General features: G+C 40.3%; 1 protein-coding gene across 1 annotated transcript in view; it reads right to left on the reverse strand.

Moving 5' to 3' along the window:
• LOC109911614 (protein lin-28 homolog B) overlaps positions 1 to 24,638 on the reverse strand; it is an 87,893-nt gene extending 63,255 nt beyond the window's left edge. The window contains exons 1-2 of the mRNA XM_048596703.1: positions 24,525 to 24,638; positions 22,605 to 22,789 (exon numbers count right to left, since the gene is read on the reverse strand). Coding sequence (XP_048452660.1) covers positions 22,605 to 22,789; positions 24,525 to 24,638 — 299 coding nt within the window. The remainder of the gene's footprint in view (positions 1 to 22,604; positions 22,790 to 24,524) is intronic.
• Positions 24,639 to 26,556: the final 1,918 nt, after the last annotated feature.

A 26,556-nucleotide genomic window follows, 5' to 3' on the forward strand; every position in this document is an offset into this window, starting at 1 on the left:
TGTGCCAGTGTATTTCTTTGGAAGAGAAGAACGGAGAAAATCGGAGAAAGTAAACAATGAAGGATGAATAATGGGAAGATATGGAAACAGACACATGGAGTAACTGGGGAGTTTCCAAACTCTATTTGGGTGCTGTGGACAAACAGACTATTCCTTCTGTTGAGTGCTGTTTCAAATCGCCTTTTATCATTTTCACTTTCTGTCATCTGCCTAGAGTGACAAAACTCTTTCATCCTTTCTATTTTAATGCAAATATCCTGTCACATCAGCTTCCTGACAAGTGGAAGAAATGTGAGATGGTAGATAAAACATTGTCCCTGTTTTTTTGCCTCCCTGAGATAATGGGAGATTCAGATGAAATCTTCAGGAAAAGGAAGAATATTCTATTCTGTGTCCCCACAGGATAACGATGAACGGATTTAACCTGTGTTTCTGAATCAAGATTAATAAACTAACAGTTTTGAGTGAAAAAGGCTTAAACATCTGAAAAACTATAAATTAGGTTAAAACAAAACTGGCAGAAAGCCAGATTCATAGTCCAGGTAGTTTTAGAGGCATCCTTCATAAAGGGAAAACCACCAAGGCATGACTTCACTGGCATTAATGCCATAGAAGCGTGATTGGTAAAAATAACACAAGCATGGAAACTCAGCAGCCTCAAAAAGGGCCACTGACCAAGCAACATCTAAAGGTATATCTCTCTTAAGCAGTACTGAGGATTAGGATTTGTAGAATTATTTACACAACGAGCGGGACGAGAAGGCGGGATGAAATGGGGACAGTTGGCATTCATAATGACCACTCTTGTCCAGCTGTTGCCTGTTGCTTTTCAGCTGCTGTCCCCAGGAGGAAAAGTGATGCTTCATCCGGGGAAAGCAAAATTCAAAAAGTCCTCATGTCTCTTCAATTACAAACATCCTATGCACAACACAGCAGGAGACTGGGGGAAATCGTCCTTTGTTTCACTGGAGTCAGTGCGTGTTTCAGTGAGAAGTAATCAGTCTTCAGATTCTGAGGAGGTTAACAGCACTTTACAAGGATTGTAAAAGACACGAAAATCTTTAACCTAATGAGGAAGAAAGTTAAGTTCAAATACACTGTACCACCAGTGCAACTCTAGCTCTACGAAGTAATATTTATCTCTGCCTTCATTACATACTGTAGATAAAAGGTGAATAAACTGAAATATGCATAGTTTAAAAAAATGAAGTGGAATCATCATGATCACAAAGATGAGGTTAAGCATTGTGCTTTATTTTCCAGATGTCTCACTTTGTTCCAGGCAAAGAGAAACTAGTTTCATGATGGATTATTCTGACCTGAAGCTAGAAATGTATAAGTGATTAAAACCGGCCTTTGATTAACCCTCTGGAGAGAGTAACCATCTGCCAATTCCAATATTTCTCCCACCTTCCTAAGATAAATATTTGAACAGTAGCCTTTAAGGAACAGCCCAAGTTAGTGTCTGAATATGACAACAGTACTCAAAACTTCTGAAGATTCAGGAAGCGCTGTCAGAGTTTCTCAAGTAAGCATCTTGTATAAACCCATGGGTGGCACAGTGGCTGGCACTGCTGCCCCACAGCATCAGGGTCCCAGGTTCGATTTCACTGTTGGCTGATTGTCTGTGTGGAGTTTGCACATGCTCCCTGTCTCTGCGTAGGTTTTCTCTGAGTGCTCCTGTTTCCTACTACAGCCCAAAGATGTGCAGGTTAGGCGGCTTGGCCACACTACATTACCTATAGTGCATAGGGATGTACAGGATAGGTGGATTAGGGGTATAGGGGGAGGTGGTGGGTCTGGATGTGATGTTGTTTGGAGGTACACACTGATGAGGTGGTTGATTTGGCCTAAATAGCACATCTGACACAACAACCAACCAAACGTTGCCAAAACGCTTCCAAGAATTTACAATCCAAGCAGCATCATTCCATATGTGGATCAATCTTTATGTGAAAAAAAATTATTTCAGCTAATTTGATTCCAAACTACTTAATGTGGCATATTGCCTACAGCTTATGACTTTGCCCATATCAATAAGGTCACCCCACAGTACCTCCTTTCATGGCTAACAAGTTCAGATTTTGCCTGGTGACCAGACCTGCAACAGTATTCAAGGCATGGTCTAACCAGAATATCGACTAGCTCATACCTATTCTGATTTGTGCTACATAACCTAGCATTTTATTTAATTTGATGACTGTTGCTCTGTTACAATGTTCAGACACAGTGAGCTTAACATCTAATAATATTCCAAGATCACTTTCAAGTACACCACTTACTAAAGCAAAACCATTCCTCCAGTACCTGTGGCATCAATTTCTTTCTTCCCATGTGCTTGGTTCCTCAGATTCAATTGGCCTTCAAATAGTGCTAGTGAATTTCTCTTTACGAAAGAACAGCACCACTAAATGGCAACAAATATTTGACAAGGAGAGCTGGAACCTTCAAGAGGTACATAAAAAATACTGATGAAATCTATGATTTGTGGGACCAGCGAGGGTACAAGTGTGAACTATTATATAAACAGAAGACTCATTCAAATACTCTACTCAGAGCTCTGATCTGGATTTCAAAGGTTGTATGTTTTTGCTAGACCCAAAATGAAAAGGAAACTCAGACTTCGGCAGAAATTGCTGGAAAAGCTCAACGGGTCTAGCAGCACCTGTGGAGAGAAATCAGAGTTGACTCCTCCTTAGAACTGATGGAAACTCAAGCTTCACTTTTCCAGGGAGACAAACTGGTTGAAAACAGATAAGTGACACAGAGCCATCCCAGTTCAGACCAACCAGCACTGCAGTAAAGGCAGACAGAAAATGAAGACCAATCCAAGAACTGGCAATGGGCAAATGCAAAGTTGTTGTTTTTGTTACTTATAGGAATTAAGTAACCAGTCATAGCCATAGAGTGCACAGGGTTGTCAATGAGGGTTCATATACAAGAAACATTTTAATGGGAGCCATGCGCCATCAAGATTATCATAAGCAGAGCTAAGGAGGTTCTTTTGCTGAAGACCCTGTCTGCATAATTCTAGCTGACTGGATCAAAAGTGGCAACTAAATATTCTAAAAGAAAGCTGGAACTCTACCTGAGGTAAAGGACGTTGTGGCTGAAATTATTGCCACATATGCTGAAAGGTCCACCCAGTAAAATCTGGAAGATCTGGTTTTAAGTGTGTAATTCATCATTTGTGTTGAGACCAGGATTTGTCTGTTAATTCAGGTTTAGCTTATGTTGGCTTTGGCTTGATTATTAAGAGGTATAAAACATGAAATCTTGTCCATTGGTTTCTCATTGGTGTTGTTTGGTAAAATGCAATTCTTTTGGTTTGTCGAGACTCCACAGGGACCACTTAATGGGATAGAGAAATAATTCTTAAATGGGGTACTAAGAGGGTGCAGGTTCAGGATTGTAAAAAATAAAATTAGAACTGACATCAGGAAGCATTTTGTTACAGAGGATGATCAATACATGGAGCGTCTTGATCAAAACACTTGGACATTATAACGGCAAGATGAACTGAGGGGCATTTAAAAAGGTTAAGATGGTTGAAGAATCTCATAGGTCAGTCTTGTGAATGACTGGAGACTGAACGACCTTTGATGCAGGAAAGATAATTCTACCTGTATCTCACTGCGAAGTTGATTAAAATTGATTTGTAAAGAGATGCAATTTTTTGATAATCAACATTTGCTGTTCTAGCTGTGATTAATCTCCTTAAAATATGCATAATTGTTTCATAACATCTTTATACAGTTTTACCAACAATTTACAGAACTTGCAGTCTGTAACTATATACCAAATATTAAGGGAATGCCAGATTATGTTTGTTTTGACTGAACGCAAAATTTGAACTTTGCCTCGGTGAAAACATTCAAATTCACTGTCATACTCCCAGCACTATTGAGTGTTACTGGATCAAAATCCAGGAACTCCCCATCACTGTGGAGGTCCCTATTCCTAAAGAACTGCAACAGTTCAAGAAGGCAGCTCATCTTCTCAAGGGCAAATTAGGGATGGACTGGCTCAGCCAATGAAACCCACAATCCTTTAGACAAATAAAAAAAGTTCTGACCTTTTAATCCATATGTTTTATGCTAACAAATAACTTCAAGGCAATTAATCATTTATAGAATATAGTAAAAAGTACCTCCAGTTGTGACTACTAATGGATCACTTTCCCCTTTGTTTACGGAAGCTGCTGAATGCACTGTAAATTTCCAAAGAGAAAGCAGAAGTACCTAGCTTTGTTACAGAATTTCCCTAATATTCAAAACATCAAGAAAGGACATTGCAGAGCAATCCAGATTCAGAACCTAGCAAAGCAGTTGAAAAGAACAAGGGAAGATAGTCCCATTGAGCACATGGATGGCGACTTTGACCAAGGCAGTTTCAATCTTATTGCAAGGGGTAAAACCAAATGGACAGGATGAAGAGTTGAGGGCTATGACTTGGATCAGGTTAGGAAGCTAGGGATACAACAGGTAGAGACAGGTAACGGAAATGGCTTAATGCTAATGTTTCAGAATGCTCTTATGGCAGATTCACAAAAAAAGGTGGACACTGGCATGGGGTAACGGCTTGAGGACCACAGATATTGAATTGATCCCCAGTAGAGAGAGGTCAGACACCAGACTGATCCCCATTGGATAAAGACAGACACCAGATGGATCCCCTTTGAAGAAAATAAAATGCTTGACTGATCCTTATTGAAGGAAGTCAGGCACCAGGCTGATCTATGAGGCTGAAGCAATTGCAGTCTGTAGCTGTTTGTTTCTAATTTGGAGGAACATAGGACTTCGCGACATATGTGGGCATTGGATTCTTCAAGCCTGCTCAGCTATTTGATAAGATCATGGCAGACCTGGTTGTGGCCCCTGCCTGCACTCCATAGCCCTCAACTCCTTTGTCTATCAAAAATCCATCTAACACAGCCTTGAATGATTTCAATGACATAGCCTTGGCTAGTTTCTAGGGAAGAGAATTCAATATTCTAATAATCCTCGGGGACAAAAAAAAAATACCCATTTCGTTGCAAATAAGGGACACTCACTTATTTTTAAACTAGTCTTCCCCCACAAGGGCAATTACCCCTTGGAGGTATTCACCCATTCAAAATCCCTCAGGAGTTTATATGTTTCAAAAAAATCATCTCTTATTCCTCTGAACTCTAATGAATTCCAACTCCAGGATGTAGCCAGTGACGAGTGGAGTTGTGTAGGGGACTATTCACATTATACATTAACAATCTGGACAAATGAAATGATGGCGTTGTTGCTGAGTTTGCAGATGACACTTGGAGTGAATCAAACTGGCTTAAAACTAACATCTGTGATACTGGGGACCTCTGGAGGAGACCATGATGGACTACTGCTTTAGCATTTCAGGCTGAAAATGGACTCCAACACTTCAATATTTCTTTTGCACTAATGTGGTGCGTGTTCCTCATAATTGTAGTTATTTGTGAAACTTTTTTCTAATGCAATTATATCTTTTTATCAAATGAGGGATAAAAACAATACACAAAATGCTCCAGATATGGTCTCAATAAAGCCCTGTACAAGTGCAGTAAAACTTCCCGAGTTTTGTCTTCCACTTCACTTTGTATAATTAGTACTCCCTATGTTCAATGAGAGAAGATAGTCATTAATTAAAATAAAACAATTTGTTTGCATAATAAGTCACTGCACTCCAGAAACATTTCATTGTGTGAAACTTAAGATATTTCAAACATTTGATGTATCGCTGTGTAAATGTAAGTCTATTATAAATTGATGGTCATCTAGCTGGAGTGGGAACATTCAGAACAAATAGGTTAAATATTAAACTTTGCAACATTGCAACTGCTCTGTGGTAAAATATATCCAATTATTTCAGGGGAAATGTATCACTGTCTTTAAAAAAAAAAAATTTCATTGTTCTTTAAAACAGTCTTAACCCGTAACCTTACATCCAAGAGACAAGAATCGCAACTCATTCAGCCAAGCTAATATTCAGCTACAAGAAGAGATTTACCAGGATGTTGCCAGGTATGGGAGGTTTGAGTTATAAAGAAAGGCTGGATAGGCCAGAACTTTTTTTCACTGGAACGCAGGAGGTTGCCAGGTAACCTGATAGAAATTTATAAAATAATGAGAGGTATAGATAGAGTTAATGGTAGTTGTCTTTTTGCTAGGAAGAGGGTTTCAAGACTAGTGGGCACATTTTTAAGGTGAGAGGAGAGGGATTTAAAAAAGACATGAGACATTTTTTACACAGAGGGAGTTTCGCATGTGGAATGAACTTCCTGACGAATTAGTGGATGCGGGTACAATAATAATGTATAAAAGACATTTGGATAGGTACACGGATAGGAAAGGTTTGGAGGGATATGGGCCAGGAGCAGGCAGGTGGGACTAGTTTAGTTTGAGATTATGTTCGGCATGGACTGGTTGGAACGAAAAAGTATGTTTCCATACTGTATGACTGTATAACTCTATAACTCAACAAGAACTTGTGAATGCTCTCGTATGCCATGATGATATTTCCATTGGTTTGGCCTGTATTCTGAAATATAGTACTGAATCTCATTGCTGATTGGTTATAGCATTTCAACAAGCAACATCAAGGATCCTGGACCTACAACTATTATAGTATCCACAGATCTGAACAAATTTAATGTTAAACAAAGGAACTAACAAGTGAGGTTCTGACAAATTCATACCCAACTTGAAACATGAATTCTGGTCACCATTTTCCAATATTTTCTCGAGGTGTGCGGGCGATCGTGTTAGCTGGTGACTAATATCTGAGCCCCACTGCTGTGCTAACTCACCCAATCACCAGCCAATCAACTTGAGGAGAGCTGACAAAGCGAAACGGAGCATCCCACACTATAATAGGCCCGATACTGGCTACCCAAGCCACCAGATGCTGCTAGCCAATCAAAGGGTGGCAGCATCTGGGGCTGGTCGAGATCTACGCTGTGGGTAAATCCAGCAGCGAGAACACAAGTCCTTTACATGTCCTTATCACAGGGTGGGGGCAGTGGGGGGAAGGGTGGGTCAGGGGCAGGAGCAAAGGGGTGGTTGTCAGAGGGCATCTGCTTGCTTCCCCTCCAGGCCTGTGACTGCCACCTGAAAAAGGCAATTGGACCCCCCTTCCCCTCCAGACCATGGCAGACTGATCACCATAGTCTTTCTAAATGGGAAATTAGCCACTTCTCTGACCCACTGGAGTGGTAAAGTGAGGACCTTAAGACTATTAATTGAAGACTTCAGAGCCCTTAATTGCTGGTGAGATAAGAAGGTACCCAATGGACCTCCTTGCCCTTGCCTAGCATTTAATTGCCCAGGTGGTACGATGGAGCTGGGTTTCATTCCACCTCCGTCGCTCTCACCGTTTCCAGGGAGGGGGGATTGCACCCTCAGTTTCACTCTCCACTGTCGCTGGCAGTCTGACTGAGGATTTCCTGCCCTTTTGGTGTTTTTATTCCAGATTTCTAGACTCCACAGTATTTTGCTTCCATTACAACTAATAAGGTAGTTGATCCGATTGTTTTGTGAAATCTAGTTTGTTCTGATGGATTGCCATGGATTTTCATCAGTAGCTTTCAACACACTGCTGTTAAATCAAACTATCAACAAAAGGTCTACATTCTTTAGGTGCATATAAAAGAGGGAGCTGGGCAAAACCAAACTCTATGCACAGGATTTTGTGGATAAAATCCAAGGTAATTTGTGGACATTTGGGCTAGTGAAGCATGAAAATATTTTTGCTTAGGAACTTCAGGGTTTTGATTTCTCCAGTGAACAATGCATTTGTCTTTCATTGCAATTCATTTCAAGTATATTATTTTCTCCCCCTCAACACGGGAAAATCCAAACTGCTCCTCATTCACCTTCTGCAGGGACTCCCACAATACAAACAAAATCCTGAGGTTACTTTTATAACACAGGTTTAGATACTTCCATATTCATTTTTTTTTCATGATTTGGAGGTCACTGGCAAGGTCAGCATTTATCACCTATTCCTAATTGCCCTTGAACTGAGAGGCTAGCTTAGGCATTTCAGATCGAACTTAATAAAGGCATAGCTGTGGATCTGAAGTCACATGTAGATCAGACCAAGTAACAATTACAGATTTCCAGGGTATTATTGAACCAGGTGGGTGGTCACAACAATCAGTAATGTCATCATGGTTACAAACACTGAATTATCAATTCCAAATTTTATTAAAATAACTAAAATCTCAGCAGCTGCCGCAGTATAACCTGAATCTATCCCCCAGAGTTTTAGCCTGGGCTAGTGGTGGACTAGATATTATGTTTTCATCTTCCTAATCCGAAAGAAACCCAACTGGCCGAAGTGCTCAAATTCTCACTGTCCTCCCATTAGGCAGGTGAGGTCATTTGCTAAATTGATATTTATTGATATATAATCCAAACATAGATATTAATTCTCTCCCAGGTACCTTCCCTGTCAACAATAAGCTGGAACATGGGATATTGTACTGACCATCAGAAATCAACAATGATTAATAAACATTTCATATTGCTCCAAAAAATAGTCAAATGTCCTTAGACCAGATGGCTTACTTTTGTTTTGGTTTCCAGTCAAAATAAATTATCTTCTGTACTTCAGTGATTAAAGGTCACTTGACTCAGTCTATTTTTTCCATATTTATCATTTAATTTTGTTCTATCCAAATCACTAGTAATCACATTAACTATTCATCTTGTAGGCCCTCTGAAATGTTAATAACTAGCAGAATTGTCAACAGACCACCTTGTACCATTGGTTACCTTGAATACAGAAAAGGGGATAAAAAGACATTGGACTAAGTGTGATTTCTAAACTAACGTCATTAACAGCAATCCAAGGTATCTGATTTTCAGGGGCATCAGTTTAATCATATAGGCTGGAAGTAACTTTAGACATGACATCATGGCCAGCAACGCTGTACCACTAATATAGTGTTTCTCAGCAATTTTTTAAACTGCAAAATAAGTTTTTAAACTAAGAACGGAGTTGGTGTTTCTTGAGGTTGCCAAATAGCACATCCAGACTGTCTGTACTCCTACACCCACATACTGTGTAAAAAGAAATTTCTGCAGATCTTGAAAATCTAAGGAGAAAAAGATTCTAAAAAGTAATCAGCAGGTCAAGCAGCATCTCGGTCAGAACTGGAGGACATTACAGATAAATAGCTTATAAGAGAAAGTAGAACAAGTGAAGGGGGTTGTACGGCAGGGGGATGTTTGAGGAGAGAGAGAGAGAGAGAGAGAAAGAGAGACAGGCCACGTAAATACAATGAGTTTTAAGGAGATTAGGGGACGAGGAGATGATTGTTAAAAGACAGACCTGATAACAGTGCAAGACAAAAGGGCAGCATGGTGAGAGCACTGTTATCAGACGATTGTATCATTCTGCTTTTGTTGATAACTAGCACATTATTTCTGTCACTGGATGCCAGTAAAAATGTGTTCCCCAATGATAACATTGTCAGTTATCAAAAGGAAAACACGACATTTGGTAGTTGGGGATGGAACTGGGTGGGGGTACGTGTGGGCGAGTGGTTTGTTCCTTCAAGAATGTGAATATTTATAAGAAACCCACCCCCATGCAAAATAGTTGCAAAATCAATGGCACAAATGGATCATTTTCAGTCCAAAGTACTCTCTTTGGCTTTTCATAGTAAAAGGAATTGGCATGTGCTTTATGCCAATAGTTGGTGGGTTTTACTTAAGCATTCATTCTCCTTTACTGATTGATTCTTCAATCCTTTGTAGCTGAAGCTTGTACCTAGCACAATTTATAGAGTCATAGAGTCAGCAGCATGGAAACAGCAGTTTGGTCCAACACCCTCTCATAATTTTATAAACTTCTATGAGGTCACACCTCGGCCGCTGACACTCCAGGGAAAAACTCCCAGCCTATCCAGCTGCCTGCGGTGCAAAGTCAGCCCTTGAGTGCCCTAAAGTAACTTCAATCACTTCACTGGAATGCACCTAAAGCATCCAGACAATTGCAGTGGTTGTCTAGAGAGAGAGAGAGAGTGTGTGATATTTGGTTGGAGGGGTTGGCTGAGTTGGTTGGGAAGGTTTAACAAGAGGTGGCCGTATTATAGTCAGGTCCGTTTTGGCCAACATTTCCTTTCCACTTTTCCAAATACCAAGTTCATCGACCCATCCCCACTCTCTCCTCTCCGAAAAACAGTGGGATTAGAGTTGCCAACCGCCTGGAGTTTGTCCTGGAGTCTGCAAACATTAAATATTAATCTCCAGGACTTTGCTTTAAGCAACCCAGGAGCCAATACCTAATTGCCCTGGGACTAAGGAAGGATGTGCTGGTGATGGAGTGGGTCCAGAGGAGGTTTGTATGAATGATCCCAGCAATGAAGAGCTTGTCATATGAGGAGTTAGTTGAGGACTTTGTGTCTGTACTGGATGGAATTTAGAAGGATGAGGGGGAACTTCACTGAACTTTCAATGAGGCCTGGATAGAATGGATGTGGAGAAGATGCTTCCACTGGAAGGACAGACTAGCACCTGGGGACACAATCCTAGAGTGAAGGGTTGATTCTTTAGAACAGAGATGAGGAGGAATTTCTTCAGTACAGGGTGATGAATCTATGTAAAACATTGAAACATTGCCACAGAAGGCTGTGGTGGCCAAGTCATTGAATGTATTTAAGACAGAGATAAATGGGTTCTTGATGAGTAAGGTGATCAAAGTTTATGGGGAGAAGGGAGGAGAATGGGGTTGACAAACATATGAGCCATGAGTGAATGGCAGAGGAGACTTGATGAGCCAAATAGTCTATCTGCTCCTATATCTTATGGTCTAAAATTTCTCTTGGAAAATATGACTAAGGGTTCCATCAGGTGTATTGAACATGCTAAACACATGACTTTTACTGCCACAGATGTGGTTTATGCCTTCAAATGCCTAGGATGAATCATCTATGGATTTGGAGTGGAAAGGTGCGTGGTAAGGCAGTACACTGGGAGGGTGGATGTACTGAACAATCCGTGCCAGAGATCCTGTGATGGGTACAGGTCAAAACAAAGTTGGCAGCCTCAAGTGTTTCAATTTTTGGGGACTTGTCAACCAACGGTTCTGACAGCAAAGAAGTCTGACTTTGGTTAAATTTGGGAAACAAGCTGGAGGCTGGCAAACACGGACATTCCTGGCCTGTAAGGTCCAGTTCCGTCATCTCATGATAGCTGGAGTCTTAAAAAACATTTAAAAGTAGACCTTTTCATCTGACAGCACAAACTCTCCCATCAGTTTCAATTCTGAGCAGCAGTATCTTTTAAAATGTCAGCATCTAGTCTCTTTAGATCAACCTGAGACAGGAAAAGGTTTGCACCATGTTACTGTGACATTTTAATTACAACTCTCAAATGTCACTGAGTTATACTCTATATGCTTACATCAACATTTATTTTTGAAAAACAAATAAGATAAACATACAACAAGAGGCTAACAAATGATTGGGACTGCATAAATAACTTTTTTTTAAGCTGCACAGAGTTTTAAGCATGTACTCCGTAATAGTCCCACAGTTGTTGCCATGCCAATTACCTGAAAGAATTCAGAGTCAGAGATGCATAATTCATCAATGTTTCAGAAACAACTGATACTTCTAAGGATCACAGAAATCTTCCAGTGCTCTTTAAATTCAGCTGTATGGTATTTATTCTAGTAAAAGCAAAATACTGTGGTTGCTGGAAAATTGGAAATCTGAAATCTAAGCAGTCATATCAGACAAGAAACATGGATTCTGTTTCTCTCTCCACCGATGCCACAAAACCTGCTGAGTTTCTCCATCACTTTCTGTTTTTGTTTTATTGTTTGATATTTACTTGGGCCTAGTATTTTTGCAATGAATGGAGAAAACAGCAGATTACTCTGGAAATTGCAAGACTTACCCCACTGCATAGCATTTCCCATTTTCGCAAATGTGAGAACGGGATCAGGTTGTGGTTTGTGACGCATGGTTGACAGCACAGTTTGCTACCGACAGAATCGCTGCCTCCACTCTCGTGAGTTTGGTAGCTCATGAGTGTGAGGAGTGTGCACAAATATAGCAAGTCTTATCTTTGCGGATTTCTCTGACTAGCCTGGCAGGGGAAGGGAACCCTTTCTATATGGTCCTGGGAAACTTTGGGGGAAGTTAGTGAAACTTTGAATTGTTATCCATACTTGTGGATACTTTCCAAATGTTTTAAAGAATGATTTTTGTTAAATAAATTGTCAGGCTCACTATAAATATCATCAGACTCACCAAAACCAACTGTCAATAATGTCAAATGCAAATGTCAAATGGACCTCCCAAAAGTGCCTGACAGAGGCAACTGCTAAACCATTTAAAAATCCTGCTCTTTAAAACACAACATTGCTTGTTATTTACCCCTGTTGACATCAATAGAAAGGTTTCCATTATTAGATATGCACCACATGACTGATTTCACAACCAACCATTAACACAGTAGGATGCCAGTCATTTTGAAAGTTTGATTGAAGCGATGAACAATTATGGATTCCATGAAGTGAACGCATGTTGTTAGAAGTGATTGTACACTTGAGTGATAGCTTTGTTCTTATAACCCATTATACATTTGCAGAAATATAAATGTAGTAACTTTTTTAACCAATTAAAGCTGGTTTGTCAGTATAGTGAAGTCTACAGTAAACACTTCGACCTTTATTTAATAGAATGTTATTTAATCTCATTTAAATATGGGTCCTGAGGTCCATGTTGGATACAAAATGAGTTCAACATAGTAGGTGTAACGATGGTGAATGGAGGTGAGCATTCATCGTATAAATGTGATTGGGAATGAGGTATACATTTTTGCACAAAGAATTCTATTCTGGGGAGGATACAGGACATGAGGTTGCATTGGCTAGCATTGTTATGTACCAGACCAAAGCCCCTCACTATGTATAAAGATGGTAGCCTCGACCCTAACTTTTCTTAATTTAATGGTAAACCTAAGGCGTTGCGCTCTTGATGCAATTCAATTGGTCAAACTACTTTATGTTAAACAAAACACAATTTATTCATACACTATAGTTAAAATACAACAAAAGAAAAAAAATAAAAAAAATGGCTGAGCTGTAATGCTATCTAAATGCTTAACACATTAACACTAGATACAGTTATAATTACTAATTAACTGTTCCAACATAATAACATCCTATAAACACACCCTTAGCATTGTCAAAAATAGACTGTCTCACATGCAATTTTAGCAGGCCAGGAAAAAAAAAATCAAGAGAAACCTCTGAGAGAGTACAGCAGGGAGAGATGAACTGTAGTTTCCTGAGACCCCAACAACAAAAGCTGCTGAAAACCTAAAACTAAAATTCCTGGTTCTGTGGGAGCTTGACCCCACCCAATCAGGCTGCGTCTATTGTTCCATCTTTTTAAAAATAAAACACAAGGCCTCTCAAGCTGTTTACTGGCTTTCCAAATAGACAGCTCATCACCTCTGTCTTAAACCTCTCTTTAAAAATAAACAGGGCAAAATACAGCTCTTAAAGCCATTGTATTGTTGCAGCATGGGTAGGGCATGGGACAATGTGAGGGGTATAAGCAGTTAAAATATCTGCACCTAGGTACTCTGTACTTAAGATGGTGCAGAGAGTGGACATTACAAACTTTTCACTGCACTCATTGAGCGCACATGACAATAAAGGCTGTTCCATTCCATTCTACTCTTCAGGGCACTGGTCAGACTGCTCCTGGAGTAGCATGCACAATGTTGATCACCTTATTGAAAGGAAGAATGTATATATTTTGGAGGCAGTTCAGACAGGTTTACCAGACTAATACCAGGAATGAGAGGGTTGTCTATGAGGACTTGTTGGGCAGGCTAGGCTTATATCTAGATCTTTGAAAATTAAGATGCAACTGTGTTGAAACATCAAAGATCCTGAGGAGTATTGACAGACTAGGTATGGAGAATGTAGAAGATATTTCCTCTTATGGGAGTATCTCCATTTAAAACCAAGATTAGTAAAAGGTTTTATGTCCAGAGGGCTGTGAATCCTTGGTTATAATTCAAGCAGAATTAGGAATCCTTAGCATCTCTGCCTGGATTCAGCACAGCCACAATCTGCCGAAAAAAGTTGCGCTGCCAACAGCAAAGGCCATTATTTTAAGTTTCAGATGAAGGCTGGGGCCAAGGGCACTTCAATTTTCAGGGTCTTCTACCTCACTTGCCCACCATGATAATCCTGGCAACACTTTCCACCTGAAATGTTTCTGATTGGTCCCAGTCTGCAGAACCCAACCACAGTCCTCATTGGGATGGTAAGCCTAATCTCTGGCCAATTGTTAGCCACTTCAGCAAAAATGACAGATGTGTGACCGTTTCCCATCTTCCTCCATTTAAACTTGACTCCAGAGTTTAGAATTCCATTGGGAAAATCACGTGCAGGAATCAGAAACACTTTTCACATAGCCCAAGGAAAGAAAACCATGGTCACACCAAATGATGTAAACACGGACTCTTCTAACGTCAAGAGTGGGGCAAAGTTACTGTTGTAATGATGGAAACATAGGAACCAATTTGCACATTGCAAGCTCCCACAAACAGCAAAGCCAGAACAGGTGAGGAATGAACATCGGTTAGGACATCTGGGATAACTTTAGTGCACTTCATAATGCTATCTTTTATTTTCAGTTGAAAGGTTTAATCTCTCATTTGAAAGATGGCATCTTAGATAGATCAGCTATTCATCAGTAGTATCATAAAGTCTTGATGAAAGATCTGCAATTGGAAATGTTGGGCCACACTGTCATGGAATCATAATTTCTGAAGCCATTTAAAAATGCTGGGCCTGATTCACCAAGACTCTAAATTTTTGATGGGACAAAAGTCTAAGTAGGGAGCCTGCACCATGCACTCTTGGCCTGGCCTACTCTTGACCTGGCACACTCCATTTCATCTTCTAGCACCCCACTGTCAGGCCAGTTTCATGGCCCCCTTAGAGCAGCTGTGGACCATAGTCCAGATTTGGGAACCTTTTGCAAGATAATGTCTTACATGCCCCTACCATAACAAATTATGCCCTCTTCCTATCCAAATGGCACTGTTTAACCTCCAAGGCAACATTCCCATGCCCATTCATAAGTATACACTCTGTACATACTAATCAACACTACAATAACAATGGCATGTGTGGGTCTGTTAAACGCACACCCATAAGTTTCTTTAAAAAAAGATTGTTGCCATACAAATATCAAATATCCAGACCTGTTAAATATCAATATCTCAAGTTATAAGCACTTAACATCTCTTGTTCTGGTGTAAATAAACATTCAGCTAATGATAAAAGTGCTTTTTTAAAGCGCACATGCATCGATACTGTAGTGTTCATTAGCTTTGTAGAAACTGCACAGTAGCTGCATGGACATTGAAGTGCCATGAGTTAGCAAGGAAATTTTGAGGTGCTACTGGAGATGGTTGTTTGAGGTTGGGTGAAACGGGGTGGAGGGGAGTGGTAAAAGAGAGAGGGAGAGACATGATCTGGCAATAGAGGATATGATGAACCATTGTTGTGAGCTGACACATGAATTGGCTTGGGGAGTGGTTGGGGTGCGTGTATGTTGAGCAAGGGTCAGAGGAGCTAAAACATGAGCAAACATCTTGAGGTTGAGGTGAGAAAAACAGGCAATTGAGCTACTCTCAGTTACAAACAGAATGAATAGATGGGGTGGAGTATGGTGAGGCATTTCCATCTTTCCTGCATCACAGATTATATTTTTGATTGAATTGGGTAATAAAATGCTAAACTGAGACTCCCTCTGTCCCCCTCAGGTAAACCTAAAACAATCCCCTAGAACTAGTTCAAAAAGAACATTGGAGTTCTCCCCGGTATCTTGACCATTGTTTATCCTACAACTTCTGTCACCAAGACAAATAATCTCATTACTGTTTTGGGGAGCTCCAAATAGGGTGCCACATTTTTCACCCTCACAACAATTACTTTACATCAAAACTATTACATTGGCTGTAAAGTATTTCAAGACATTGTGAGGTTATGGAAGGTGCTGTATGAATGCAAGTCATTTTTTCTTTGACTAACTCAACAGTGTTTGGCAGTGTTCTTAGGTCAGGCATCTAGACTCAAGTACTTGCTTCTTGGAACAAGTATCTTTTCCTGTCTGTCTTCATGGTCCACAGATCTAGATGAATACGGCACAGGAATTTTTGATTAAGTTTTTTGTTTTTTCCATTCTAAAACAATACAATCATTTCTGGCAGGCTAATCCACAAGAAGAAAAAGGTCATTCTATCATTTCGTACAGAACATTGCAAGGTATTTGTTTTCAATGTGTCACTAGACTAGGAATTGTCAGAATTTCTCCTAAGGAGATAATAACTTGGGTCCTAACTAGCCCAACATATGCTCTTACTTGGCAGTGCTCGTCTCACATTGCTTAACTACTCAATTTTCCCAAAGATAGAGCTTAAAATTGCTACCCTTCACACAACAATCCAGAAGGTGGAACTTCATTTACAAATAGACCCAACGCATTTTTCATCTGACTCATTTTGGTTTTTGAAGTGGACGCACAAGTAGGTAGGGTGGTAAAGAAGGCATATAGCATACTTGTCTTTACTGGTCAGGGAATTGAGTACAAGAGTCAGGATGTCATGTTGTAGATTTATAAGACTTTGATTAGGCCACATTTAGAGTACTGCGTTCAATTCAGTAATGTACATTACAGGAAGGATGTGGAGGCTTTGGAGATGGTGCAGAAGACGTTTACTAGGATGCTGTCTAGATTAGAGGGTATCAGCTATAAGGAAAGGCTAGAAAAACTCAGGTTGCTTTCCCTTGAACAGTGGAGGCTGAGGGGAGACTTGATGGGGATATAACAATATTGAGAACAACAACTATGAAAATTTCTGCATTTAGAGATTTGTTGTTTCAATTAGGTATACATGGGCACAATCTTAGCCTGGAAAAGCAGAGCAAACCATAGCACTGGAAGCAAAAGATCAAATATTGATACAAGATGTAACGAAAAATAAATAGATTGGGACTGCCATAGTTTTAAGGGCTTCAATGAAGAGGAATTTGTTAAGTGTGTACAAGAAAATTTTCTGATTCAGGATGTGAATGTACCTACTAGAGAAGGTGCAAAAACCTCTCTTGGAAAATAAGGTAGGGCAGGTGCCTGAAGTGTCAGTGGCAGGGCACATTAGGGCCAGTGACCACAAACAAAATAATGAAGGAAAAGGATAGACTGGATCTAAAAGTTAAAGGTCTAAATTGGAGGAAGGCCAATTTTGATGGTATTAGGCAAGAAATTTCAAAAGTTGATTGGGGACAGATATTTGCAGGTAAAGGGATGGCTGGAACTTGGGAAGCTTCAAAAATGAGATAACAAAGGTCCAGTGGCATTATGTTCCAGTTAGGGTGAAGAGCAAGGCTGATCAGTGTAGGAAATGCTGGATGACTGGAGAAATTGAGGTTTTGCTCAAGACTAAAAAGGAAGCATATGTCAGGCACAGTCAGCAGAGATCGAGTGAATCCTTAGAAGAGTATAAAGGCAGTAGGAGTATACTTAAGAGAGAAATCAGGAGGGCTAAAAGGGGACATGAGATAGCTTTGGCAAATAGGGTTAAGGAGAATCCAAAGGGATTCTACAAATATGTTAAGGACAAAAGAGTAACTAGAGAGAGGATAGGGCCCCTTAAAGATCAGCAATGCTGCCTATGTGTGGAACTGAGGGAGACTGGGGAGATACTAGATGAGTATTTTGCATCAGTGTTTCCTGTGGAGAAGGATATGGAAGTTAGAGAACGTGGGGAAATAAATAGCGACGCCTTGAAAAATGTCCACATTATAGAGGTGATGCTCGATTCCTTAAAATGCATAAAGGTGGATAAATCCCTAGGACTTGATCAGGTCTATCCTAGAACTCTGTGGGGAGCTAGGGAAGTGATTGCTGAGCCCCTTGCTGAGATATTTGTATCATCAATAGTTGCAGATGAGGTGCCGGAAGACTGGAGGTTGGCTAACATGGTGCCACCATTTAACAATAGTGGTGAGGAAAATCCAGGGAACTATAGTTCAGTGGCCCTGACATCAGGGTGGGCAAATTATTGGAGGGAATCCTGAGGGACTGGATTTACATGTACTGGGAAGGCAAGGACTGATTAGGGATAGTCAACATCGTTTTGTGTGTGGGAAATTGTGTCTCACTAACTTGATCGCATGTTTTTGGAGAAGTAACAAAGAGGATTGATGAGGGCAGAGCGGTGCACATGATCTATATGGACTTCAGTAAGGCATCCGACAAGGCTCCTCATGGTAGACTGGTTCGCAAGGTTAGATCATATGGAATACAGAGAATACTGGCTTGAAGGTAGAAGACAGAAGGTGACGGTGGAGGATTGCTTTTCAGACTGGAGGCCTATGACCAATGGTGTGCCACAAGGATCGGTACTGGGTCCACTGCTTTTCGTCATTTATGTAAATGATTTGGATGTGAACATAGGAGGTAATGTCAGTAAGTTTGCAGATGACACCAAAATTGGAGGTGTAGTGGACAGTGAAGATGATTACCTCAGAGTACAATGGGATCTTGAACAGATGGGCCAATGGGCTGTGGAGTGGTAGATGGAGTTTCATTTAGATAAATGTGAGGTGCTGCATTTTGGAAAGGCAAATCAGGGCAGGACTTATACACTTAAGTTCTGAGGATTGTTGCTGAACAAAAAGTGAAGGTTCATAGTTCCTTGAAAGTGGAGTCCTAGGTAGATAGGATAATGAAGAGGTCATTTGGTAGGCTTGCCTTTATTGATCAGTGCATTGAGTATAGGAGTTGGGAGGTCATGCTGCGGCTCTGCAGGACACATTGGTAGGGCCACTATTTGAGTCCTGCATTCAGTTCTGGTCTCCCTGCTATAGGAAGGATGTTGTGAAACTTGAACGGGTTCAGAAAATATTTACAAGGATGTTGCCAGGGTTGGAGGGTTTGAGCTATAGGGAGAGGCTGAATAGACTGGGGCTATTTTACCTGGAGCATCGGAGGCTGAGGGGTGACCTAATAAGATGTTTACAAAATCAGGAGAGGCATGGATAGGATAAATGGACAAAGGTCTTTTCCCTGGGATGGGGAAGTCAAAAACTAGACAGCATAGGTTTAAGGTGAGAGGGGTAAGATTTAAAAGGGACCTAAGGGGCAACTTTTTCATGCAGAGGGTGGTGCATATACGGAATGAGCTGCCAGAGGAAGCGGTGGAGGCTGGTACAATAATAACATTTGAAAGGGATCTGGATGGGTATATGAATAGGAAGGGCTCAGAAGGGTATGGGCCAAATACTGGCAAGTGGGACTAGATTTATTTCGGAAATCTGGTTGGCATGGATGAGTTGGTCCGAAGGATCTGTTTTCACACTGTACAGCTCTATGACTGAAAAGTAATATTACTACATGATATATAAAGCTGTATTAAAAAAATGGCAATTACGTCCTAGCTTCCAACACTTTTAAGGCTTTGAATCAAAGTAAAAGTATGGCCAGGTCTCAAGATTTTTTAAAAAAAATCCATTATAGGATCCATAAAAACAGATTGACTGTCATGGTGTTTCACAGATATTTAGTCGTAAGAATCAGGAGGTATTTTTTTTAAATTTTAACATGGGACGTGCAGTAGTGGCAAGGCCAAATTGCCAATCCTCAACTACGCTTGAACTGATTGGTTCTTTAGGACATATCAGAGGGCAGTTACTGGTCAATGACATTGTTGTCACTCTGGACTCGCATGTAGACCAGATCAGGTGAAGATGGTGGTTGCTACCCGAAAGGACATTAGTGAACCAGGCGAGATTTTACGACCATTGATAACGGTTACAGAGTAGCTCTTAATTCCAGATAAAATACTGGTGACATTGAAAAGGAACAATCAGCTCTAGATTTTAAGAAAGTCAAAAGAACACCAATTGTTTTTGCTCATTCATTGGACATAGGTATTGCTGGCTGGCCAGCATTTATTGCCTGTCCCTCGTTGTCCTTGAGAGGGTAGTGGTAAGTTGCGTTCCTGAACTGCTGCCATCCAGGTGCTGTAGGGTGACCCGCAATGTCCTTTGGATTTTTGCCCAGTGACAGTGAAGAAACACTGATATATTTCCAAGTCAGGATGGTGAGTGACTTGGAGGGGAACTTGCAGGCTGTGGTAATTCCCATGAATCTGCTATCTGTGTCCTTTTAGATGGAAGTCGCCACAGGCTTGGAAGCTGTTGCTAAGGATCTTTGGTGAGTTTCTGTAGTGCATCCTGTTCTGAGGAAGGGTCACCGGACCCGAAACGTTAACCCTGTTTTCTCCTCCACAGATGCTGCCAGACCTGCTGAGCTTTTCCAGCAACTTTGTTTTTGTTCCTGTAGATACTAATCATTGGTGGAGGGAGTGAATGTTTGTGGATATGGTGCCAATCAAGCAGACCACTTTGATCTAAATGGTGTCAAGCCTCAAGTGTTGTTGAAGCTGCACTCAACCTTCCATCCATGAACTCCATTTACACGGCTCGTTGTCACAGAAAGACTGCCAACATCATCAAAGACGCTTCGCACCCTGGTACTGCTCTCCTACAACCTCTTCCGTCGGGCAGTAAATACAGAGGCTTGAACACACACACCAGCAGCTTCAGGAACAGCTTCTTCCCAGCTGTTATTAGACTGTTGGATGGGCTCTCTAACTTTGAATAGTACTGATCTTGCTAATGTTGATCTTGCCTAGTGCATGGCCTGTGCAACGTAACCTGTATGCTATAAGTTTTTTTTCATCGTATGATCTATATGTCTTTGCTTACTATGACTGCCTGTATTGCTCATAATCAAAGCTTTTCACTGTACTTAGGTACACATGACAATAAATAAACCAAAACAAATCAAATCAGCCAGGCAGGTGGGGAGTATTCCATCACACTCCTGACTTGTGCCTTGTAGATGGTGGACAGGCTTCAGGGAGTCAGAAGGGAGCTACTCACCGCAGTATCACTAGCCTCTGACCTGCTCTTGTTGCCACTGTATTTATATGGTGAGTCCACTTGAGTTTTTAGTCAATGATAACCCCTAGGATGTTTATATTGGAGTAACACCATTGAATGTCAAGCAACGGTGGTTAGATTGTCTTTGATTGAAGGTGGTCTTTGCCTAGCATTATGAAATGCAAATGCTACTCGCCACTTGTCAGCCCAAGCCTTGATATTGTCCAGGTCTTGTTGCATTTGGACATGGACTGCTTCAGTATCTGAGGTGACACGAATGGTGCTGAATATTGTGCAATCATCAGCGAACATCCCCACTTCTGACCTTATGATGGAGGGAAGGTCATTGCTGAAGCAGCTGCAGCTAGTTGGGCCTAGGACACTCCTCTGAGGAACTCCTGCAGAGATGTCCCGGAGCTGAGATGACTGACCTTTAACAACCACAGTTATCCTCCTGTGTGTCAAGTTTGACTCCAATCAGCAAAGAATTTGCCTCCAATTCCCATTGATTCCAGTTTTGCTAGGTCTCCTTGATGCCAAACTTAGTCAAATGCAGCCTTGATGACAAGGGCTGTCACTCTCAACTCACCTCTGGAATTCAGCTCTTTTGTCCAGGTTTGAACCAAGGCTGTACTGGAGCTGAGTGGCTCTGGCAGAACCCAAACTGGGCATCATTGAACAGGTTATTGCTGAGCATACGCTGCTTGATAGCACTGTTGATGACACCTTCCACCACTTTACTGATGATGGAGAGGGGACTAATGGAGTGGTAATTGGCCGGATTGGATTTGTCCTGCTTGTGTGTACAGGACATACCTGGACAATTTGCCACATTGTTGGGTAGATGCCAGTGTTGTAACTGTATTAGAACAGCAGGTGCACAGGTGTCCAGTACTAGCATCATAACCTTATTAGGGTCCACAGCATTTCAAACATAGTCCAATTGCCCAGACAACACATAAATACAGTGCTACAATTCAGGAGGATGGTCGTCTAGAATTTCTTCTGTCAAATGAACATCTTTCTCTGTTTAGTTCACATACGTTTGGTCTGAGACATTTTACAAGTATGTCAGAGGAGACTCCTACTAATCTCACAACTGATCCTATGTGATTTTCTGTGTGCAGAGACTGTGCTGTCTGTGAACAGGCAAATCAGCAAGAGCGCTTTTTTCAAAAAAAGCTAGATTGAAGAATCCTCACTGAGACATGGAGAAGGCATGTTGGAACCAAATACAAAACAACTCATTAAGCTCGAGTGGGAAATTTTCCATGCAAATTTTACAACCAGAAATTGAAATTGGCTGGAACAGAACAAACAGAATTCACTGAGTGAAGAAACTGAGCAAACATCAGCTGAATAAAAATGGCATTAATTACTCTGCAGAATTACCTAACTATGAAAGCAGCATTATGGTGCAAGTTTCTTGGTGTAGCTAGAGAATTCTTTTCTCTGAAAGAAAATTGGGAATATCCGATTTGTATGCAGGCAATTCAGCAAAAGAGGAGGATTGCTGTAATCAACACTTATGATTTAATTGTGCAACAGTTTAGAAATCATATCACACTCAAGTTGACTACAAATAACACAAGTAATAATTTTACCGGTCTCCCTTTGGCTTCCGCTTTTGTACAGTCTTCCCTTTTGGCCGTCTCTCACTGCCTGAACAAGGGGTACCTCCTGGTCCTGTTACCCGTATTGACTCCAGGCCTTTGGAAGATTTTTTGAAGGTGAATTCCACAGGCTCTCCTTCTTTTAAACTCCTGAATCCATCCATATAAAGTTTGCTCTGCGGATCAGAATACAAACAAAGAAATATTTAATATTGTTTTGACTCCAGGTGATGATAATACTGGAGAAGTCAGATCGCAGAATGAAATCTGGCCTTCATAGTTGTTTTTGTTTAAGTAGTTAGCGTGGTGGCTCATCACTGAGTCATATTGACTCAGGACAGTAACTTATCTTTAACAGCAGAACAAAGGTTTATAAAGGAAAACTAGCTTATCCAAATATTAATGACATGTAGAATGATCTCAAAACACATGACAAAGCAATGTTTCAACCCATTTCCTGACATGATCAGTTACAAAGACTTATGTCTGGAGAAATTACATTGCATATCTCAAACACTCAGCACTTAACTGACTTCTTTCATGTTCTTTCCATTGGACTGTGGAAACAATTTAATGAGTCCTTTCTAATGAGAACTTTTCACAAATCTGGCAGCTTAAACTTTCTTAGTTCTAATAATCTGGAGATTTGTGATCAAACTCTCCAGGTTTGGAAGTTTCATAAATTATTCTACTACTATGCTAACTTCACTGAATTCTTGTTCTAGGTGAGAAAGTGAACTGACTTCTAAACTCAATCCAGTTGATTTTGATGTAATGCATGTTTCTTCAATGCGAATTGGTTTTAACGTGATTGAAGAATTATAGAATGCTATTTGTAGAATGTGAACTTTCCTTACCTGTATTGGTTATAACGCGATTCCATCCCCACCACTTCAAATGATGCGGTTATTGTGCGATTTTCTTATAATGCAAGATCGCACGAGAATGGAATGATCACGTTATATCAGAACCGCCTGTATTGGATTCTTCTGAACTCAAATGAAAATTTTGAAATTCAGAAGAAAATTGCATTTAAACTGAAAGCAAAGCTATTGGCCTTACATGTTAACTCTACCTGTTCTAAACACCACTTTATAGCAACACCCTTTCATTAAGACTACAGGAGATTTGCTATCACTTCTTCTCTGACATATACTGAATTAGTTCACTGTTTCGAAAGACTCCCTGATGTTGTTTTCTTGTTTATTTTAAGAGAAAATCCTTCAAAAAGTAATAACCATCCATGTACTAATATTTTGAAATAAGAACTCCAAAACCAGTAATAAATTAAGCATCTTTCATCACCATATATTCATCGCTGCCACTTCAAGTCTGATGCAGAGGAAGAAAATTGAGTAGGATACAAAATAAAGCTTTTGATAATGAGCATAATTAAAGATATGTATAATTCTTTATTTCATCGGGCCTGTAAAACAAATCAAAAACTCAAATGTAAAGGTTTGCAAATATTATTAAAATAACATTACAGCAGTGACAATGCTGCAAACGTGCTTGAATAGTAATAAAGTGAGACAGTACATTTTGATGTCATGAAAAGTGTAAGTTCCTTTATTCTTGTCCATAATGGTTTGGAGTTGTATAAAGAACCAGGTTTTATCTTCAGTCATGCTGATGTAACTAATTTCAGACAAAGCTCTAGACAGGTAGATCATCCAGGAAGATTACCAAACAGGGAAATTGCTGGATTATTACTTGCTGTGATATCCCCATCTGCAGTTCCACCAACGTTCAAGAAAATCAATGCAATTGAGGACAAAGTAGCCAAATCCATCCAGCGTCTTAGACATTCACGTCCTCCATCATTAGCAAACAAAGCCAGCAGTTTGCATCTCATACAAATTGCACTGCAGTAACTTGCCAAGCTTTCTTAGATAGCACATTCTAAAATACATCTTCAGTCATCTTGGGGGACATGGGTAGTGAATGCATAGGAATGCCACGATCTTCAAATTCCTCTTCAACCATATGGCATCCTGATATGGAGCTATATTGCCATTCATTCATTGTCGCTGGGTCAAAATTCTGGAGCTCCCATTCTACATGACGTAACAGAAATGGTTGAAGAAGGCAGATCACCACCTTCTCAAAGTAATTAGAAACATATACTGATGTTGTTAGTGATGCTTAAATCCACTTAAGTATTTAAAAATACTGCATAGCTTAATGAGACTTGGGTTCAGAGTTTTGCGTCGACAAAAGGATAATGATGGAAGTGGCTGAAGTGGTCAAGTGGAAGTGGTTCCAGCTGGCTGACCTTGTCACAATCACTACATGAACATATGAAATTGGGACTTCAGACTATTCAGCCTCTAAATTCAACATGGTCATTGCTGATCCGTTTGTATTTCGAATACCACGTTGCCATCTAACCCTGAAAACCATGATTCCTTTGCTCAGCAAGAATCTATTCACGTTTATCTTAAAAATAGTCAATGACCCTGCCTCCATCACTTTCTGAGGCAGAGTGCCAAAGGTGTACAACTCTCCAAGTGAAAAAGATTCCCATTTCTGTTCTAAAAGTGCAGCCTCTAATGTTCAAACAGAACCCCCTGGTTCAGGATTGACCCGTGACATGAAATATCGTTTCCATATCCATCTTGTAAAGACTACTCAGGATCTTATCCACTTCAAACTTAGAGAAAGGGGTCAACCAGATAGGATGCAGATGAGGAGGAATTTCTTCTCTTAGAGGGTTGTGAATCTGTGGAATTCTTTACCATGAGAGCTGTTGAGGCAGAGTCGTTAACTACATTCAAGGCTGGGTAGAACAAATTTTTAATTGGTGAGGGAATTAAGGGTCATGAGGGAAAAGACAGAAAAATGGCATTGATGATCATCACATCAACTCTAATCTCACTGAATAGCAGAGCAGACTTGATGGGCTGAATGCCTACTTTAGTTCCTATGTCTCATTGTCCCAATGGAGTGGCAGGTGTGATGCCTGGAGGTTGTTTTCAGTTCTATTGTATTTTGAAAAATTCACTTTCAAAGTGCCAGTCCAGTGCAGTGAGGCTAGCCCTGGCTACAGGACTGCCTCAGTGCCTTCACCCTTGTTTTGGTGGCACCCTGCCTACATTCGGGGACTCCCACTACGCAATTCGAAATCAAACATCCTGTACCACCTTTAGAATGCCAGAATGCAATGCCTTCCAAGAGTATTGGTGGAGGAAAGATGGACGTGAACAGACAAAAAACCAAGACATTTTATGTGCCTTGCTGAAGATGCCCCATATTTTCCCAAATAGCCGCTTCTTAATTTTAAACTTTAACAATACACCTGTGTGCACTAATGGTTTTGGGAGATATACTAAAGATTTAGATGCACTGAAGGTTTTAATTGTAAGATAGTAGTCTGCTGTGTATCATGAAATATAATTTTAAAAAAAAATCTCATCAGTTGACTGTGCAATAACAGAATGCTTCATTCCTACAAGACATGTCCCATGCAAATTTAGATCCATTCATCAGGAAAGTGTGCAATTCTAATGTGAATTGTAGAGACACATCAGTTTTTGGTGATAATAGGAACCTAGGCACCCCATCGTATTAATACATTGATCTAATTCTCCCCTTCTTCCTCAGAAACACATCAAAAATACCAGGATCTAGGCACAATATTTGAAGGGCTAATTACAGCAAAAATAAGGAGTAATGTAACTATTTTAACCTAACCTAACTATGGGCTATTCAACACTTCAATAGAGAACATCCAGACCTCCTTTAAATACATAAAATTCAGCACAAAAGATAAATACATACTTGAAACTAATTAAAACAGATTAAACATGCATTATCCCTAAATTGATTAACTAATCAAATGCAAAATAAAGGGCAAAATATGGCCTTTGCCAATTCTGGAGGAAAGAAGGGGGATAGGGTTCATTGGAAATAATATAGAACAGGCAGAAATAAATTCAAAGAG

This window comes from Rhincodon typus, chromosome 5, assembly GCF_021869965.1.
Source record: "Rhincodon typus isolate 14 chromosome 5, sRhiTyp1.1, whole genome shotgun sequence".
Classification (NCBI taxonomy): domain Eukaryota; kingdom Metazoa; phylum Chordata; class Chondrichthyes; order Orectolobiformes; family Rhincodontidae; genus Rhincodon; species Rhincodon typus.